The sequence below is a fragment of the Equus asinus genome, chromosome 28 (assembly GCF_041296235.1).
Source record: "Equus asinus isolate D_3611 breed Donkey chromosome 28, EquAss-T2T_v2, whole genome shotgun sequence".
NCBI lineage: Eukaryota > Metazoa > Chordata > Mammalia > Perissodactyla > Equidae > Equus > Equus asinus.
Genome location: NC_091817.1, coordinates 41199725 through 41220661, shown reverse-complemented (window position 1 = coordinate 41220661; position 20937 = coordinate 41199725). Strand labels below are relative to the sequence as shown.

Sequence of the window (20937 nt, the reverse complement as noted above, 5' to 3'; positions counted from 1 at the left end):
CCATGATTTTAAAGGCTAAAGTCAATTGCTGAGGAGGATTTCTACATTTGAAGTGTCTTTTCTTGTTGATTGATCACTTCTGCAATAACTGACAACATGATCATAAGATTGATCAGCTTTTGCTGAAAGCAATTTGGCCTTCCGCATGCAGCGGGCACAAGTTTGAATGCAACATTTCTGGAGCCATGTTTCTTTAGCTCGTTGTTACTGCAATGATGGTCATTTTCCTCCCCAACATGCACACAAACATCCCAACAATTCTGCATAACTTGCTTTAACTTACATCATCATTCCTTGGGAAATTAAGCCTCATGTTTTGATGCCAAATTCCTCATGCTAAGGAGACCTGGGAAGCTTCCTGGCTATTCTGAGAAACTTCTCATGGGAGATAACCAATAAGGAAGAATATTGCAGAGGATTCTGGGGAAAACTCTTTCTGGTCAATGTGACCTTACATAGGGCGGTGTGTTTATATTTTATTTATTCATTCAAATACACAAATGAAAAAAATTATGCTGGTCTCTGAGAGAAACCAAGAAAAATGAAACACTCCTTATTTCCAGAAATCAGTCAATTAGGATAAGACCAACAGACACAAGGCACTATGGCATGAGGGTTCTAAGAGTCCGTCAAATTGGAGACCTATAGGTCTGCAGAGATTGGCAGGGTTTTGGGGAGGGTTTCCTATAATTTATCTTTGGAACCCAATTCAGCTAATGTCACTTACAAGCTGTGTGTGACAGCAGCCAAGTCATTTAATTTTCCTTATTCCATTATTATCAGTCCAATTTTTACAGATGAGGAAACTGGGGTGCAAGGAATTTAAGTAACTTGCCCAAGGTCACTGGGTGAGCAAGAGCCAGCAGGAGCTGGGATGAAAATCCAAATAAGGGCCTTAGCCCCAAATTCATGCTCTCAACCAACTGCCCTGTGTGCCTTTTCAGGTCAGGGGGTCCCCAGTGCTGGTCCTCAGATGGGTGCCACAGGGTTTTTCACTCCTCCATGGGAAAGTGAGAAAAATAAAGTAAAAGAAATGAATTTTTCATAAAGCTAAAGATATTCCACTTAAACATATGACTGTCCTTTTCTTTTCTATGAGATTACATCTGTCCTTTTATTCTCCGGTGATCTATTTTTTTCCTTTTTCCCCAACATATTTTATTACGTAATTTTTCAAACATCCAGAAAAGTTGACAGAAGAGTACAATGAATTCCATATTACCCCCGTCACATACACACCTAGATGTAACAATTGATCTATTTCTGCCGTATTTGCTTTAAAGAGAGAGATTCTGTTGTGTGGGCTCAACCATTTGAAAGTGAATTGCTGACATGGAGGCAGTCGACCCCTGAACACTTCAACAGCTGTCTCCTAAGAATAAGGACACTTTTTTCCATATCCTCAATATCATCGTCACACCTAAGAAAATTAAGGATATCTCCATTACATCATCTATTATACTCAAATTGTCATTTTGGATTTTTTTTAAATTAAGATATAATTTTCTTACCATAAAATTCACCACCCTTTAAAAGTGTAAAAGTCAATGGTTTTAATATATTTACAGAATTGTGTAACTACTGTGTAATTTTAGAATATTTTCATCAACCCAAAAGGAAACCATTAGCAATCATTCTTCATTCTCCCTTCCCCTCAGCCCCTGGCAACCATAATCTACTTTCTGTCTGTATGGATTTGCCTATTCTGGGCATTTCCTATCAAAGGAATTATACAACATGTGGTCCTTTGCGTCTGGCATCTTTCACTTAGCATAATGTTTTTGAGGGTCATCCATATTGTAGCATGTATCAGTACTTCATTCCTTTTTAAGCCTGAGTAATATTCCATTATATGAATATGCCACATTTTATTTACCCATTCATCAGCTGATGGACATTTGGGTTGTGTCCACTTTTGGGCTACTATGAATAATGCTGCTATGAATGTTCATGTACAAGTTTTTATGTGGACATATGTTTTCATTTCCCATGGGGATATACCTAGAAGTAGAATTGCTGGATCATATGGTAGTCTATGTTTAACAATTGTAAAATATCTTTTATAGCTTATTTTTCCCCCCGAACCAGGAGCCGTTTGAGGTTTATGCATTGTACTTGGTTCCTTGTCTCTTTGGTCTCATTTAATCTGGAACAGTGCTCCCACCTTTTTTCCTCATGACGCTGACATTCTGAAGAATCCAGGTAATGTCATCTGAACCTCTTTTCTTGATTTTTCTGACTGCTCCCATCTGATACAATTTAAATTCTTCCTTTATCCCTGTTTCTGCTATAACCTGGAAGTAAGTCTGGAAACTCTATTAGGTTCCTGGCAAAAATATAATTCTTAGATGATGTATATTATTTCCTACTTTTTTAGCGTTAAAATGTCAGGGCCAGCCCTGTAGCTGCGTGTTTGAAGTTCCACGCACTCAGCTTCGGTGGCCCAGGTTCGTGGGCTTGGATCCCCGACACGGACCTACACCACTCGTCAGCCATGCTGTGGAGGCGTCCCGCATACAACGTGGAGGAAGATTGGCATGGATATTGGCTTGAGGCTGGACTTCCTCAAGCAAAGAAAAAAAAGAGGAAGATTGGCAACGGATGTCAGCTCAGGGCAAATCTTCCTCACCCCAAAAAATAAATAAAATCTTATCTTTTATGAAAAGATAGTGACAACAGGATGTTTTTTTGTTTGCCTGTTTCATTTTTAAAACACCCTTTTGTGACACAATTATAAAGTTGATAATCTCAGTATTATGTACCTCACTAAAAAAAATGCACAAATAACAATAAAAACGAACCATAAACCAAAGCCTTTCTCTATTGCATGAAATCTAAGAGATTAGGGTCCCCTAAACTGGGTAACTTGTAAACCTTTACAGCCATAATAGGCTAAGAACTGATTCCCTGAAGCATCAGAAGGAGAGAGTGATTCTGTTTTATTCTGAAAATTCTCAGAAGTAATAATGCACATTTTCTCCTGGGCCAGAGGTAGGCACTCTCCCCTGCTGAGCACATCACATCTATTGCAGCGACTTCTGGAAATTAGACCGTTGAGTTTGGAAACTTCACTTGTTTAATTTATATATAAAGGCCCCAAGCTTCGATGTAGCTTTCGTGTATAATTGCTAACTTGCCAACACTCACGAAATTCTATTTCAGCCTAACTTCATTCCTAGCTCCTTTCTGCCCTGCAGGGAGAAGAGTCACCCTCTGGGGGGGCAGTCGTGTCGCCCCCAGTCACTTGAAAATTGTCGTGAGGAGTCCATTCTGTTTAAAGTCTTCAACCACCTGTTTAGAGTGTCTTATTTTGGCAGCCAAAGCTTCCAAGATGTCGCTCTGATCCACAGCTGTCGCGATCTTGCCAATGAATTCTTCCAAAGACTCCAGGCCCTGGAGCCCAAGATTCACCCCAGATCCTGCCAGATGTGCACATGTAAATGTACCAGAAGGGGGGACATAGAGAAAAGAAAAGGAAAAAGAAGTAATGACTACAAAGCCCTCAGCACAGTGCCAGGCACGAAGCCAGCTATTATTACTGAACGTTGTATCATGAACTGTTAGCTATTATCATTGTTGTTATGGGTGATTAGAACCGGACTGTAAGAACTTTAAAATTCAACCATGAAGCACAACTCTGACTTTAGATCAGACTTTAAAGCATATGCATAATTCTACAAAGCTTTTTCGGAGCATGCTAACATACATCACTATGTCAAACACATAGTGGTGGGTAATATTAGCCCCACTCTACAGAAGAGATAACTGAGGCTCAGTTTAGCAAATACAGCAGAGATCTGGCAAATGATAGAGCAGAGACCACTCCCAATTCTCTCAGTTCTGAAGGCAGTATTGTTTTCTGAATCACCTGAGTGTCCTGTCGCCCAGGTTTTGCACAGGAAATCTGAACTTGTCAACCGAATGAATTGTGTTGATTTGCACTTGTGGAATCTCCCAGCAGATCTGTGGTGAATTCTTTTAGAAAGTAACGAACACCACACTCTCCCTAACATCCCTAGCACGGCCTCTCACTCTCACCCACAGCTTCTGCATAAAGCCTTGTCTTCAGTGGACACCTTGATCAGAGCGAGCTATTTAAAATGCACATCTAAACAGCCACTCCCCAACATGAAAATCTTTTCCTGAGGCTATAAAATATATTCGTGGTGGCCATGGTGGCTTCTGGATTAGAGAACATTCCAGAGTAGTAGCAGTGAGTAATGAGAGGCGGGCCTTCTCTGTGTATACTTTGAAACGCATAATTTGCATTTTATGAATTATGCATTTTAAAAAAATAATTTTTAACTAAACGCATGAATAAATATATAAATAAGTCATTTGCTGGGCTCCCCCATTCCAGACCTTTACTACCACAATGGTATTGAGTTCAAGTTCTACAGCCCAATCTTTTGTGAATGGTCCAAGCCCCACTGGAAATTGGAGGTGAAATAAAGGTTCAAGTGCAGTTCTGTCAGACTCTAGGACCCTGACATCTTCACCTCCCTCCTTACCTCACACACACACACACACACACATACACACACACACACAGCAGTGAAGAATAGACCCCGCTCACTCTGAACCTTTTTTTTTGAGGAAGGTTAGCCCTGAGCTAACATCCACCACCAATCCTTCTCTTTTTGCCGAGGAAGACTGGCCCTGAGCTAACATCCATGCCCATCTTCCTCTACTTTATATGTGGGACGCCTGCCGCAGCATGGCTTGCCAAGCACTGCGTAGGTCCAAGCCCAGAATCCGAACCGACAAACCTGGCTGTCAAAGCGGAGTGCGAAGTTAACTGCTGTGCCACTGGGCTGGCCCCAAAAGCAGAACTTTTTATTTTATTTAGGTAAATAAATATATAAGGACAAAGAGGGCGGGAGAGAAGATTACAGAAAGAACATTTTGGAATCTGGAAAGCAAAAGAAGCATATGTGGTGTAATTTCTTGGAGAAGGTTTGACTCAAGCAGCAGAACACCCAACTTAATAGAGGTTTAAACACGTGAGGTTTATTTCTCTCATATGAATATGGAATTGGGGAGTAAAGACTAGGCATGAGAGTTCCATAAAGTTGTCAGGGACCTGGCCTCTTTGTAGCTTTCTTCAATTCCCTGTATGTGACCCTCATCTCACGGTCCAAGATGGCTGCTTGAGCTCTGTGTATCACATCCATTTTCCAGCTGGCAGTAAGGAGGAAAGGTGGATGAGACAGGCATGCACCTCACTTTAAAGACACTTCTCTTTTAGGTTTTTATCCCATGTCTTTCATCCAAGATATCATTCTCTTTTAAAGATAGATATTATCCAGGTTTAGTAAGCTATTTTAATACCTATCTTTATGATTAACCAGAGCTTAGGGAATCAACATTTATTACACAAATGCTGTACTTGAAATTTCCTCAGCTTTGGAGTCAGAAACACCTAGCACTGTGCTAAGCACTTATTAGGAATGCTGGCTCTGGGATTTCCAGTGGGGCTTGGGTAAGCATCTTAACTCTGACCTTCATTTCTTCCACTGAAAACATAAGGATGATCTATTTCCTTCCTCTTTCAAGCTCCAAATCTCCTTTTTTTAATGTTCTCCTAGTCTTCTCATCTTTGCCCTTCTCTTTGTCCCTGATCCCTTTTACATCTCTAATCACCGCTAAAAATAGCCCTACAATCCAGCTGGAGGCAGCATAAGTGGATGCTTAATGCCGGTGTGCCAGTCTGGCTCTGCCACTAGCTGGGTAATTGAATTAGACCTCAGTTTCCACATCCGGAGAATGGGGGTAATGTTAATGCCTGCCTCTTGGGGGTGAGTAAAGATTACATGAAATAATGCCTGCGAAGTGCTTAGAGCAGAGGCTTCAGCATAGTAAATATAAACTAACTGGGAACAAATAATATTATATTGCAGGCATTGTGCTAAAAGCCTTATGTGGATTATTTAATTATCACAAAAACTCTACGAAATCAATGCTGTTATTTTCTCCATTTTGCCAGTGAGGTAGTGAAAGGCAAGTAACCTCCCCAATTTAATCTCAGATCACAAGTAGTGGGACCTGGGTTTGAACCCAGGCCATCTGCCCCCACAGTTACTGTCCCATCCCCTACTCTCCAGCACCAACCTGAATCAGCTGTTATGCTAAAGGCAGTTAACTCAGTTATTGAACTTTCTTCAGGTTTTTGGATCAACTTAAAACCATTAAGAAATTACTGTGTTCGTTTTCTGTGCCAAGCAAAGAAAAATCTCTACCAGTTTAAAGAAACGGAAAATAACAACCAATATTATTCAGCTCTTACTAAGCGCTTTAAATGCAAGAACTCATTGAATCTCACAACATCCTATGAGAAGTATACCATTCATGGCCCCATTACATGGTTGTGAAAATAGAGGCTGAGGGGGTTAAATATTTAGTAGCAGGTGGCAGAGGGCTGGTGCCCTAACTCATACCATGATGTCACGTGCCTCTGAAAACATGGTCCCTGCCCTTAAGGAATTTATAACCTGCCCAGGAAGATAGACAGCCCCTTGACCCTGCTTGTGCTACTCATGTCCCTGCTCCCTCGCACCTCCCCGCCCACTTCCACGCTCAGGGGAACATTCTAAACAAATACTCAGAGCCCGCCCTGTACAGCCGCTCACCCGTGTCAAAGTTGAGCACTCGAGCTGCCTCTCCCTCCACAGTGACTACCCTGCCTATGCCCTGGATGTAGGCAGCTGTGGCCCGCCGGTGGGACAGCGTGATCTCAAACAGCCTTCTGCTGCACTGCACCCGGGACATGGCGGCGTCCCTCACGCGGGGCTCGATGTCCATCTTGTAGGCGTTGAACGCTTGGTGGAAGATGGTCTTCATGACCTACAAGGAGGGGGCCAGAGACGTGAGAACCTGGCTCTCCGCTTCCGGAAACCCATCATACAGACTGACCAAAACACTTTCTGAGCACGATTTCAACAACAAACCAGGAAACACAATTGCTGCTGGTGGAGGATGGGCGTGATGATGACGCAGTCACTTAAAATTTCGTTTGTAAAGGGTTAATAATAAAATGCTTAGGTAGAATCTATATTTGGTTCTTAAAGAAACTGAAACAAAAATTATAACTATTTTCATGAACCCCTACCTGAAATTTAGCATTTCCCTCCAGTGTGAATGGAGTCACAGGACTACCCATGACTTTGTCTCCAATGAAAACCATGGATATTTTTCAAACGACGTTAAGGTTGTTGCAGAAATCTCAAAGCACTGTTTATGCTTATCACTTCTTTGAAATTAACTGTCACCTCATCTTATTTCATGAATTATTAAAGAAGCACAGATATTCTAATATCACAAATTTTTTGAAAATATTTTGATAACTGTATTTCAATTCTATCAGTTTTCTTCGTCAACCCATGTATTTTATTTTATGCATTTAAAAACATAATCCTGAGACGGGGTCTATAAAATTCATCAGACTGCCAAAGTGCTCCATGGTGCAAAAGAGATTAAGATTTTATGTAAATTTTATGTAAATAAAATTGTTTCTAAGTGTCCTTCCTATGAAGAAACAATGCTATGAAGCATAGGCTGCTTTTTCTGTCCTCATTCTTGAGATGATCTGAGACAGAGAGGGTAAGCAACTTTCCAAAGATCACACAACGAGTGGCAGAACTTGTCTTTGAAATAGGCCCCAACTCTTAATTATAATGTTAAGCTCCCTCTAAAGATATGGTCCCTGCCCTTAAGGAATTTATCATCTGCTGAGAAAGAAAGATTTGTTCTGCCTGCCTTACTGCCTCCTGCACACAATTCTACTTCCTTCCCTACTCCCACCCGGAGGGAAGTTTCTGTATTTGTTATCACATCGCAAAAAAAAAAATAAAGGTGGATGGATTTTCATTGAATTCAAGTAGCATATGGTTTAATCTGTCTAAGACTGTCTTTGGCAGACCTTAGCTGAAAAGGACACCTAAATTAACTTTTCTTGTGTATGGATTAATTTGGCCCAGAATTTTAAAGATTTTATGGATTAGCTGGGAGATATGCTGCATATACCCATTAAATTTTGAGGTGACCAATTTGAGAAATTTTCTCCTATAGTCACCTATAGACATTATTTTAGGGGGGAAAAAGTCACCTACAGCCAATAAAGAACACATCTCTATTTCATAGCACCAAAAGTTAAAGCAAGAAGAAAAAAAGAGGAATTTGAGGATAATCTGAAAATGAATTTTATCAGGGATGCTAGCAAGTAAAAGGGATTTCCGAGGTGAAGAATTTCCTCTGGTGAATTAGGATTCATGCTGGTGCAGACTCTGGGATACCCACCAATAGCCATTCCCCTCCTCCTTGCTAAAGAAACCCTGAGTTTATCTGGCAGCAATGTGCACTGCCCCAAGAATTAAACCCCTATTGTCCAAGTGAATCAAGGCAACCCATTCTCTCTGCTAGTGATTGGTCAGTGGGTAAGTGTGTAACCTAGCTTTGGCCAGTGAGATGTTGGGGACGTCTTCTGGGACTTTCTGGGAAGATTTTCCTTCCTGAAAAGAGAGAAGCTTTGGAAAAGAAAGCTTGCGTTCTACTTGGAACTCTGTACTATCAAGACATGGTGCTTAGAATTGAGGCTGCCATCTTGGGAGCATGATGGAGATGTTGCTGACATACTAAAGCTAGCAGGACAGATAAATAGAAGAGAATCTCGGTCTTGGATGACATTGAGTCACAGTAATAAATCAGTGTCCTTCTGGTTGGGGCCACTTTGATATGACTACACAATTTCTTGCAGTCAAGTGCACCCTCGCAAGGTATGCATGCTCACTCCCTTGGTGTAAACCAAGATGGCCTGGAGAAATGGTCTTTTAATGCATATAGTTTGTCTCTCCAGATCAACAGCGAAACATCCCACATGCTAGACGTGGGTTTCAACTGACCTTGGAAGAGCACTTTCTAAGCAGCAGGCATGCCAGGGTCGAACACAGCACATTTCAGTAGGATATGGTCAAATGGAACCAGTTCTTAGCCTCTGACATCATTGATGCTCCAGATCTCTTTCAATTGTCTGGAGTAACCAAGGTCTGATTTGTAGTGGTCATCAATAAGTCAAGGCTGTTTCTCCTATTATAGTCTTCCTTGTGATCAACTTTAAGCAGTGTACTAGGATGAAGAGCAGAGGGATGGGACTGAAATCCTAGACATGGCCTATGTTGGCCTACATGATCTGGCTCCTCCTTGCTTGCCCCTCTCCAAATGCAGCTGCTGCCACTCGACCCTTTCTCTTTGCCCTGTGACCACAGTGGTTTATGGCCACCTAAATGCCTTCATACATGCTGTTCTCTCTGACAAAATTGCCCCCTGTTCCTCCTGGCCCTACTTAAGACCTGAGCCTTGTCCCTCATGGCTCAGCACAAATATAGGTTCCTCAAGGAAGCCTTCCCAGCCCTCCAGAACTTTCGTTATAGCTCATTTAACATCCTATATGTCTCCTTGTGGCACTTACTTTTAGTTAAAAACATTATAAGTGAGTTAGTCATTTAACATCTTTTTCACCCAATAGAATGTTGGTGACATTAGGCAGGGACAATGTCTTAATCATCACTGTATCCCTAGAGCTTGACATAGAGCCTGGCACATAGTAGGTACTCAGTTAATACATGCCAAGTAAATGGCTGCTCTCCAAAGAGAAGTTAAAATGGTGCAGGCACTGCGTCACCAAGAATACTCTCAGATGCCATTAATGAGTCGCAGCTAGAAGCTGCTTATATAGTTAGGACAAAACTCTCTCTCATGACCAGGACACCTGACTTAGAGTGGGTTCAGTGCTGGTAATTTAAGGACCCAGGTTCTTCTTATCTTTTAATTCTGCTGTTCTCTTCAGGGCACTGGCTTATCTTCTTGCGCTGGCTCCATTTATAGTTCCACGATTGCTGCCACAGTTCCAAAGTGAGGAGATAATATCCAGAGGCAGAAAAAATGGAAGTCCCTTTCTACTGCTCCTGTTCAAGAACGAAGGAAATCTCCCAGAGCAACCCTCATTGGTCAGAAGTGTGCCACACACCCATCCTTGAACTGATCATTAACAAGGGGCATGGCATTCTGATTACCATGTTAGAACAAACGAGATTCACCCTGAGGAAAGTGAAGGGCCAAGTGCCATCTGTCTTCTGTCCCATGAACGCAATCATGACTGTTTTAGTAAGGAAGAAGCTGGGTGTGTGTGGATGTGTGGCGCTGGTGCTCGGAATGAGGAGGAGAGTTTGACAGGCATCCAAGAATGCCTGCCACCCACCCTCAGTGTGCAGGAAATTCATTAGAAGAAATGTTGGCATCAAAAATATAGCATGCAGCCAAGGGAGAAAAGTGTAATTCTGAAGAAAAAAATCATGATATGAAAATGTTCAATAATGAATTCAGCACCTAAAAAACACCCACCCTTTAAACATTTCTTCCCCCTTAATAGTAACTTCTATTTCACCCCCACCCATCATTAATATCTTTTTGATTAAGCTGACTGATAGTCAACTGTAGTGAACATCTAACGTGATAACACAAATGCAATCGATGTAAGTTGATTACAAAGCGGAATTGCAAATAGTTCCAAAAGTGTGGGCTTTTATAAAATCGATGTGGGTGATTTCAGACAACCACTTCAACTGCAGGCAAAGGAACTCACAGAAGTACACCAGTTAACAATTCAGTTGGATAAAGGATGATGGGAGGCACTTAAAAAGTATATTTGGATGAAAGGGCTAGAAAAAGGGCACTGTTAAAAGATTCATGAAGTTCTTGAATGTTGTTTTTGCAGATGAGACTTTCTTTATGTTCCTAACGTGCAAGTCAATTGTGAAGGGCAAGGTCTATAACACTATCAAATAATTTTGCAGGAAAAATGAACCATCCCCTCCAAAAATAAATGAACATTTGATTCACTTTTTATTCTAAGATTCAGCAAAGCTGCTATTATGGCCCACATCTGAATACATAGCACATAAAAGAAACTTATTCTCATAACTTATAGCTACAGTTTTCCCTCCATTTATAACACAATTTTGGTTACCTTGTAATGAAGCTTAAGGCCTTACTTTAAGAGAGCAGATGATCTTGAGATAATAAGGACCTCCAGTATGTTAAAATGATGATTATAAAATTCTCTAGAAACATGGATAATTCTTTATGATATGATGCTAAGTAGAAAAAAATGGGACACCAAAGACTACACATGATAATTGTAACCATGTAAAAATATTTATGTATTTGGATAAGAATTGAAGGAAAAATAAAAGTGTGTGCATATGGGGGAACTAAGGCTAATTCCCTTCCTCTCTTTTCCTTTTATTTCCCAAATATATTTTATTCCAATAATTTTTTGTTAACTAAACAATAAGCCCAGAAAAACAATCCAATATGTTTTTGAACTATTTAGAGTCATAGCAATGCTGTGTGTTGATTAAGGACATCTCCGACTTAATGCTCACAGGGTATGAAAGGCAGTCTTTAAGATCGCCCCCAGTGATCCCCATCTCCTGGTATTCATGCCCATGTGTAATATCCACCCCTTGAATGTGGACTTGATTGATCAACTCTCTTCTAATGAATCCAATATGGCAGAAGAAATGGGATGTCACTCCAAGATTAGGTCATAAAAAGACTACAGCTTCTATCTTGGGTGTTCAGCCTCTCTCCCTCTTGCTCACTCATGCTGAGGGATGCCATCCTCCATGTTATAAGCTGCCTTACAGAGAGGCCCATGTGCAAAGATCTGGTATCTCCTGCCAAGAGTCACATGAGCGAGTTTCAAAACAGATTCACACCCACATACACACACACACAATGGCCCCAGTTAAGCTTTGAGATGACTGCAGCCTTGTGAGAGACCCTGAGCCAGAGGTAACCAGCTAAACCACACCTGAATTCCTGACCCACAGACATGGTGACATCATAAATGTTGTTGTAAGGCACTAACTTAGGGGTTATTTGTTACACAGCAATAGATCATTAATAATGAAAGTTTACATTCATATCTCAGGAATTTGTCATTTAAGAATATGACAATTTACCTGATTTACAAATATTGTGAATAGAAACATTTTTTAAAAATCTCTGGGTTAGGGGCTGGCCCCGTGGCCGAGTGGTTAAGTTCGCGCACTCCACTGCAGGTGGCCCAGTGTTTCGTTGGTTCGAATCCTGGGCGCAGACATGGCACTGCTCATCAAACCATGCTGAGGCAGCATCCCACATGCCACAACTAGAAGGACCCACGACGAAGAATGTACAACTATGTACTGGGGGGCTTTGGGGAGAAAAAGGAAAAAATAAAATCTTTAAATAAAAAAAAAAACTCTGGGTTAGAGTTACAGAACTGCTTTTAAGAAATCGATAAAAGCTGTTTATATATTTGTATATAGAGCAGTATTGATGACAATCTTTATTTGAAAATAAAAGTACACAAAGTGAAATTCAAAGTACTATAGAGTTTCTTAGCTGATAAAAAACAAGTGCTTCCCTACCCCCATTCTCCCCGTACTTACTGAGGAGCTGACAGTATGACGGAGAAATCTAACAACTTTGGAATCAGAAGCTGGACATGCCAAAGCGATATATCGATGGCGGAAGGTTCCATAGATTTTCAGGTGGAAACCTGGCTGTTTGACTGCCTGATGCGAGATTGGGGATTCCTTTGTTGCAGAAGTGAACTCGATCCCATAAGCAGAGAGATCGAGGTAGAGGTTGTGGGCTCGGATTTCTGGTGTGGGCACCTGGGGAAGGAAAAGCAGGTTGGAGAGACTGTGGAGAAAAAGAATTATAATGACAGTGCTTTCTGGTTGATTCTGACCGCAGGTCCCACCTCTTAATACCATCACATCAGGCATTAGGATTTCAACATATGAATTTGGGCGGGAGGACACAAACCTTCAGACCATAGCAGGGACTATTTTCTCAGTTCTCCCAAGGGTGATACACAGCTGGTACCATTTTGGATGCATACAAGAGAAGTTAATTCATTTCAAACATAGAGGTGGAAGGCCTTGATTCTCTCAGAGAAAACATTTGAGAAAGGTTGGATAGAGGATATCAAAGATGAACAAGGCTCCCTGCACACAGCTCTCAGTTAAAGAGGTAAAATAACTGTTTCCCCAATTGACTGAGAATAAATTTTTAAAAAGTTGATACAGCAGGTGTTGCAAATTTAAATGCCAACCCAGGTCAACCTAAATGAGTATTAGTTACTGTCTGGGAGTAGCTCTAGCTTAAGCAAGGGGATAAAAAGGAAATGGATGACCAAGCTCATGTTGGGAAGAAAGTAGGGGTAGGGGGGTCTGTTGATAACTGGGGAGCTGATACTCTAAGGAGCAGCTGCTCCTCTGTTTGAGCTGACTGTTGTCATATGGCAAAAGGCCTGGTGTTGTAATATTTTCCAGTTATTTTGAAGATGTCCTAACTGTATACCCAACAGAGAGCATACAGTTAAGGAAGTAACCAAACTGTTTTCCCAATTTGACTGAGAGCAGAAAGGAACAAGTAAACATTGATTGAGGTCCCTTGTGAAACTGAGTTTTTACCCCACTGGTGCAACATCAGTCACTCCCACCTAGCATGACTGAGTATTGCCATTGTGGTCAGCCATGGAGTATCTAAGACAAAACCAAAAGCCAGTGCCTGGGTCCTACCTTTGAAGTTTCTAATATACATGATATGATCTTTGGTAAGAAGCAGGCATTGGTATTTCTTAAAATAATCTAAATTGAAGTATATATATAGAAAATTCACATATATATGGAAAATTCACAAATCATATATGTACAGCATCTTGAATTGTCCCAAAGTGAACATACCACCATAATCACAATTCAGGTTAAAACACAAACAAACATAATCAGCATTCTAGAAGAGCCACTTGGGGCATTAGCAGCTTTTAGAAGCTCCCTTGGTGACTGTCAGCTGCAGCCGGGATTGAGAACTATTGCTTTAGGGACTGGAACATGTAGTATCTTCCCATCCCCACTGCTTAGAATAGTACCTAGAAAATAGTAAGTGCTCAAAAAAGGTTCAGGGAGTGAATGAGTGGATGGTTATAAATACACATAAAGTAATATTACCAGTGGTTGGGTAATAATCAATGACTCCCATATTCCTTGAATATAACCTAATTATTTTAATCCTTGTTTAAAATGTTAAAATTGTTAATAATCGTGCTCCTGTTAAAATTGAACAGATTACCTTTCTTGTTCAAATTATACCAATTACTGTGTCTCTTCCTATTTTTTTTTTTATCATCTGTGAGTGTATGTTTAACCCACCAGTTAGCAATCTGTGATAACTTTTTCCACCTAAGTAATTAATAAACTGAGGAGTTTCCCTCTCTGAATTATTGTAGGCTATTTTTGAAAAAAGTGATCTTTTAGTGGCAGTGCCAGATCGAATCTGGGATGCGAGCAACACAATCCTTCATAAACAGATAAATCAGTGAGTGGAATTTCTATGACTCACACCATCTCATGTGCTACTCCAGTGCTTCTCAGACTCTAAGGAGCACATTTACCCAAAGGGTTTATTAAAGCACAGATTGCTAGGCCTTACCCTCCACAGTATCTGATTCTGGGGTGCTGAGGTGGGCCCTGAGAATTGGCATCTCAACTAGTTCCGGTAGTGCTAATGCTGCTTGTCTAGGCAGCAGACTTTGGTAACCACTGAACTAGCCCAGAGTTTCTCAACCTCAGCACTGTTGACCCTGGGGCCTGGATAATCCTTTATTAGGGATGGGGTCAGTGATGTTCTGTGCATCACAGGATGCGTAGTAGAAATCCCTGGCCTCTACCCACTAGATGCCAACAACACACTCTCCTCCAAGTGTGATGCCCAAAAACGTCTCCAGGCATTGCCAAATGTCCCCGGGGTACAATCATCCCTGGTCAAGAACCACTTCTCTATAGCATTTTCTTCTACTGTTTGACTTTCGGATTTAATTGCTAATATGTATTTCCACCCAGGGCTGCAGAGATGAAGTTTTAATAAGAAAGCTAATATGTATTTATTAAATCTTTAATAGGTATCATGCACTGACCAAGCCTTTTGCATATGTTATCCAACCTAAACTTTGAAGTAGACACTAGTACTGGTGATATTTTACAGTGGAAGGAACTGAGACACATTGCAGTAAGGTAAACCATATGAAGTAGTCACTATGCATTAAGAACTGATCAGACTATGTTTAAAGGCCTATGGGGAAGGCATTATTATCCTTATTTTAAGGTGAGTAAACTGAAGCTTTGATAAGTTGAGGAAATTATCTGGGCTGCACATCCAGCAAAGGGTGGAGCCAGTCTGGTTCTAGAACCTTCTCTCCACCCTTGGATACTTTTTTTGTTCTGCCTTATTCACTTTAGGGAGAAAATGGATGAGGACAAGCTGAATATAATCATTAACAAGGATTTGGTTTTGTTTTAGATTTCAATCACCCATGTTATCCCTGAGTCTCTTTAAACTTGATAAAAGAGAGTGTCAGTTAAAACACTAGTCTGCAGAAAAATATTCATTTGTTGGAAAGAATTATTGCAGTCCAATTTCTAGAGAGACTCCCTTTTTTTTTTTAGACAAATCAACATTCATACAATATTATTAACGAAAGTCCAAAGTTTATTCACATTTACTCAAATTTCCCCTATTTCCTTTCTATCTTGTGATCCCATCCAGGACACCACAGTACATTTAGTCTTCATGTCTCCTTAGGTCATCCAGACTGCGACAGTTTCTTAGGCTTTCCTTGTTTTTGATGACCTTGACTGTTCTGAGGAGTGCTGATCAGGTATTTTGTAGAATGTCCCTCAATTGAGATTTCTCTGATATTGTTCTCATGATTAGTCTGTGGCTGTGAGCATTTGGGAAAATGACCACAGAGATAAAGTCTTGTTCTCATCACATCATATCAAGGGTGTCACCATGACTTATCACTGTTGATGTTGACCTTGACCGCCTTGCTGCAGTCGCGTTTATCAGGTTTCTCCCCTATAGAGTTACTGTCTCCTCTTCTCTTTCCACAGTGTCCTCTCTAGAAGGAAGTCACTGTATGCAGCCCACACCTAAGGAGTGGGAGTTAATTCCTCCTCCTTGAGGGTGGAGTATCTAAGGACACGATCTGGAATCACTCTAGATATTTATCAGCATACTTTTGGTACAATTCCGTGAACATAATAAAGGCTTATTAAATGTTTTTGAGTGAAAGAATAAGGAAACATCATTACGGCTTGCATCTTCCTCCACTTGCTCATTTCTCCTGAACCAACAGTACATAGGAGACGTTTTTCTCTGAATCCTGGATGCCTTGTGAGGGGCAGAAACCAGACTAAGTTGTCTTTGTGGGGTACAGTCTGACAAATTGAAAATATGGGGTCTGTCAGCATTTTTTAATTTGTATGTTTTTTGGCATCTCAACCCAAATTTGACCATTACTCAACTTTCTGGCTTTGAAATTGTACTATAGTTATATAAGATATTGCCATAGGGGAAACTGGGTGAAGGCTACATGGCGGGAAAGCAGGGCTGCAATCAAGCGAAAAAATGTCTAAAAAGACTCCTTACGGGGGTGATAACGAAAAAAAGTTGAGAAACACTGTTGCTGCATGCTATTTGGTATGTACTAAGAGAGCCTCTCTGCGAGTCTGGGTAGAAGACTGCTGAAACAAAGGTTTCCAAGGAATGTCAGAGGTCTGGTCCTGTTTGCCCACTTGGGAAGGCAGGAAACTGAGACCAAGAAAGATATGATTTGTCCTGAGCCATTCGGTGAACTTGAGGCAGGCTCAGTACAAGAACTGGCAGCTTCCGAGACCAAGACTAGTTCTCCTTCCAGTTTACCCTCAGCTTCAAAGAAGCACTTATCGAATGGCTGTTATGCACCTGCTTTCTTGATCGCACTCTCATTTAGTCTCTACGACATTCATTAGAAGTACAGAGGCACTAGCCCAAGTTGGCGGAAAGAAGCAACAGATTCCTTCACAGATCAGAGCACGTGGCCAACTTCCGATGGACTTCAAGCCCCACGACTTACCAAAAATTTGTTAAATGTTTAAGTGGGTTTCGAACACAAAGGCAGTCCTGAAGAGTTTGAGGTATGCACTGACTTGCTTTGAGAGACATTTTTATAGAAGTGCCCATAAAGGAGCAATCTTCTTTAAACTCTGAAATTACACAGACCGGAATTTTAACAAGCAGTTACCCTTGATGGAAACCTATCACACTGATGTGATTACCAGTGATCTTTGGAAGTTCTAAGTATGCATTTACAGGATCTGCTTACTAGAATGAGGATAATCATTGAGAATAACTAATTACATTTTTTATTTGTCATATTAGAACTGCTGTGCTAATATACTCAGTGAGCGACCGAGAAAGTAAATATCCTTTTTTTTTTTTTTTGCCAATGTACAAATCATGCAATAAAGCAAACAGACATATAAAGGCAGAGGGAGAATAACAGAATTCAGCAAATATAGAGAATTTTAACTGAGTGGTACTTTATGACTAATATGCAGCATGTTCAATTAAATTAAATACAAGTGCAGGAAGCCCTGGTCATGCCTTAATAATATCAGAATGGCACAAAGGCAATTATTTGGGCTTATGTGTGGATCCAAGGTTGGCAATCTATAGTCTGCAGGTCAAATCTGGCAGCTGCCTGTTTTTGTCAAAAAAAATTTTTTTTTTACTGGAATACAGTCCTGTCCAGCCCATTTATGTCCATATAGCCTGTGGCTGTTTCAGTACTACAACTCTCTTTCGGAAGGAGATAGTAGCTTCTCTTGCTTGAGAAAGAGAATTTAACCAGACCCTTTGTGATCTGAGGATTTAAAAAGGAAAAGCCGCTCAATTCCTGAGTGTGGATCACTGAGAAAAAAAGAGGGGTGGGGTCCAACTTGAAGGAGCTGGGTGTTAGAACCCATTAGGCTCCAGGGGATGGCGGGCCCCCTGGTTGGTGATACTGACTGGGGACTGCCGGAATTGAGCACCAAGAACTGCAACCCTGGGTGTGCTCAGAGCAGCTTAGTGCTGAAGGAGTGGGCGTGCCCTCCCTGAAGGAGACCCCGCAGGGGTGGTCTGTCAGTCTCGCTCTCTGTGGCAGCTGAGAATGCCCTTCCATCTGCCTGGCTCTGCACACATCGTGGGCTGTGGCAACTTCCTGGGCCAACAAGAAACAGGAAGACATGCTGCTCACACCCCAGTTCTCCCTCTGCTTGGGGTTGTATCAGTTTAGCACATCACTTTCTGTTGCAGTGATAAAGCTAGAAACAGAGTCTGTTTCCTGTAAAATGAGTGAAGCTCAGAGAGCTCAGCCTTGTGGTCAAACACATGCGATCGTGAAGGCCACCTCTCCTCCTCCTGAGGCCCAGCGGGGAGGAAAAGGAAGCTCCCTAGTAAAAGAGGAGAGTTAAGGCTCTTGCAGTTCCAGACAGAGAATGGTGCAGCTGGGAAAAGAGGGGAAAGGGCTGAGCTGCTCCGACAGCTTGGATGCTTCTCTCTGAGGTGTTTTCCAATACCAACCAACTCTCCAACACCAAGTGGTGCCCAATAATTCAATTCAATTCTGATATACCCAGAGTTCACACAGACCCTACAGCTCAAGGGCTCGGTCCCACAAGACCGCTCCCACTCCAGACATCAGCCACAAATGGGGTGCCTACCCACACTGTTCTGACCAACCACAGTTTTGGGAGTTCCCATGACCCGCTTCAAGTTCAATAGTCACTAGAATGATTCATAGAACTCTGGAAAACACTTTATGTTTACCGGTGTTAAATTAATTAAACAAGGAGGCCATTCGACTGAGGTGGCTCTAATGCCATGGTGACCTACCTGAGAAAACCAAAATCTAAGCCTGTAAATGCCTCAAGGCTATGAAATCAAACACTAAAAGCAACCATCACAAACAGCCACCTAGGCTTTAAGCTATAGCCAGTCAATGGTTGCCTTACTTAACTTCCATCTTTTTCCTGTAAAAGCCTGTTGGGAGAGCCGTCTTAACCACTTCCGGGTTGGTGTAGCCTGATTTGAATCGATTTTTGCCCAAGTAAACTCTTAAAATTTTTAATATGCCTCAGTTTATCTTTTAACAGTTCTGGCCTCAGAAGAGGGAACCAAAGAAGACCCCCAACAGCCCCCAGCAGTGATGAGCAGCGGGCAAGGGTATCTGCTGAGTCCCCTGAGCTCACTGCCTTCTCCCTGCCCCCGGGGTGCTGGGCATGTCCCTCTTGGATCCTGGAGCCTGGGATTTCGAGTTCTGAGCTTTCAGAGTGAGCACTTTTTCAGGACTGGGTCCAGAAACTAGCCAGAGTTGGATTGGGTCCAACTTAAAAACTGGAAAAGCCTGCAGAGAGCATCCAGGGACAATTGGCAGAAGCTGGCAAAGGGCAAGAATTCTTACCAAAGTCATCTCTCTCAGATCTCTATCTGTGGTGCCTGTGGAGAGTGGAAGGTAAGATTTCATGTTGTCCGTTCCTTTCCAAATTCAGATTGGCAGGAAAAAACACTGGTTATTGATCCTTCCTCTCCCAGGGATAGCTATTGCCTTCTTGTTGGTCTCATTTTGTGTCCTAAGAATTTGGCTTGGCAACCAACACGTTGCGGCCCCCAAAATATGGCTGGACAGAAATGTGGGTTGTACCCCATTTGCAGCTAGGATCCTACAAACTGTTGCCAGCTCTCAGGGAAACTGTCTAAATCTGTCTTTCTTTTGGCTGTCTGTGGGAGTCGCTCTGGATCTTGGGAGGGCAGTATCTTTTGGGTCCTTTATGGGGAACCCTCCTATGTCCGTGGGGTTGTTTAATACAGCCAGGAATGTTTACTGTTTCTCCTGGCTGAAACCTCACAAAATATTTGAAAAAATTTTAAGTAGCGCTATGATCACATAGGGGCGGAAAACTTACCCCTTCTTCCCTTCTAGGTTCTTTGGCTGGTCTAATAACTAAACTGACATAAGGCAGATTAACAGATTAAACACATTTCATACATAAGGGAGCCCCATAAAAATTGGAGACTCTCCAGCAGTCAGGTAATGGAGGCTTATATACCATACTGAGTTAAGGAGAAGTGGCTAAGGGTGTGGGGCTTCAAAGGGGAGGAAGACAATTCATAGGAAGATGACAAGAACAAATGTTTGGTAAACAAATATTTGCCATGCCATGCAGATAAGTCTTTCTGATATAAAAAGTTATCTCCAGTAATAATCTTTCTTCCTGGTACAGGCCCACTTCCTGGTATAGGCCTCCTATCTAAATTCTTCAAGGCAGTTAAGGGGGAGGTTAAAAGCTCTTCCTGAGTCTGCTGGGCCCTGATTGTCTTCAGCTCAAAATAACCCATATGCCAAAGTGGCACATTCTGGGGTGGCATATTCTGCTCCCCCTCAGTCAGAAGTTGGCCAAATTGGAAGCTGATATTCAGAGCCTGATAGGAACATTTTCTTAGGCCTTCTCCCCTAAGCTAAAATGAAACTACTTACCCTGAGGGAATGAAAAACATTCTGAAGCTGCTGTGGAAGGATTTACTAAAACCTTTCAAAGGAACACAGCTCTAAATCTAGACTATTGGGATCTTTTGATTTCCTTTTTAGTTGAAGATCTCTTCCCTGACATAAAGAAGCAAATTGAGGATACTGTAGTTGCATGGTTGGGTCAGAGTCTTGATATGATATCATTCAGTTTACAAACCAATTCTTTGAGGAATTAAAAACAACTGTCCTTGAGCCGGCCCGCTGGCCTGGTGGTGAAGTTCAGCACGCTCCTCTTCAGCGGCCCAGGTTCAGTTTCCAGGCGCAAACCTACATGACTCGGGGGCAGCCATTCTGTGGTGGTGACCCACATGAAAAATAGAGGAAGATTGGCACAGATGTTAGCTCAGGGTGAATCTTCCTCAGCAAAACAAAAAACAAAAAACAAAAAAACCACACTGTACTTGTCTTACAAATTGAGTCTTTACAAGAACAGAAAT

General features: G+C 41.7%; 1 protein-coding gene across 4 annotated transcripts in view; it reads right to left on the bottom strand.

Annotated features, from left to right (window-relative positions):
- Positions 1 to 485: 485 nt before the first annotated feature.
- LOC106832186 (uncharacterized) overlaps positions 486 to 20937 on the bottom strand; it is a 33467-nt gene continuing 13015 nt past the window's right edge. The window contains exons 3-5 of one of the 4 annotated variants that reach the window (XM_070500549.1): positions 12492 to 12719; positions 6630 to 6843; positions 486 to 3419 (exon numbers count right to left, since the gene is read on the bottom strand). In XM_070500549.1, the coding sequence (XP_070356650.1) occupies positions 3241 to 3419; positions 6630 to 6843; positions 12492 to 12719 (621 nt within the window). In that variant the 3' untranslated portion in view covers positions 486 to 3240. Of the gene's footprint in view, positions 3420 to 4816; positions 5182 to 6629; positions 6844 to 12491; positions 12720 to 20937 lie in introns of those variants that run through there. The other 3 variants (XM_070500551.1, XM_044761627.2, XM_070500552.1) reach the window with 3 other exon arrangements.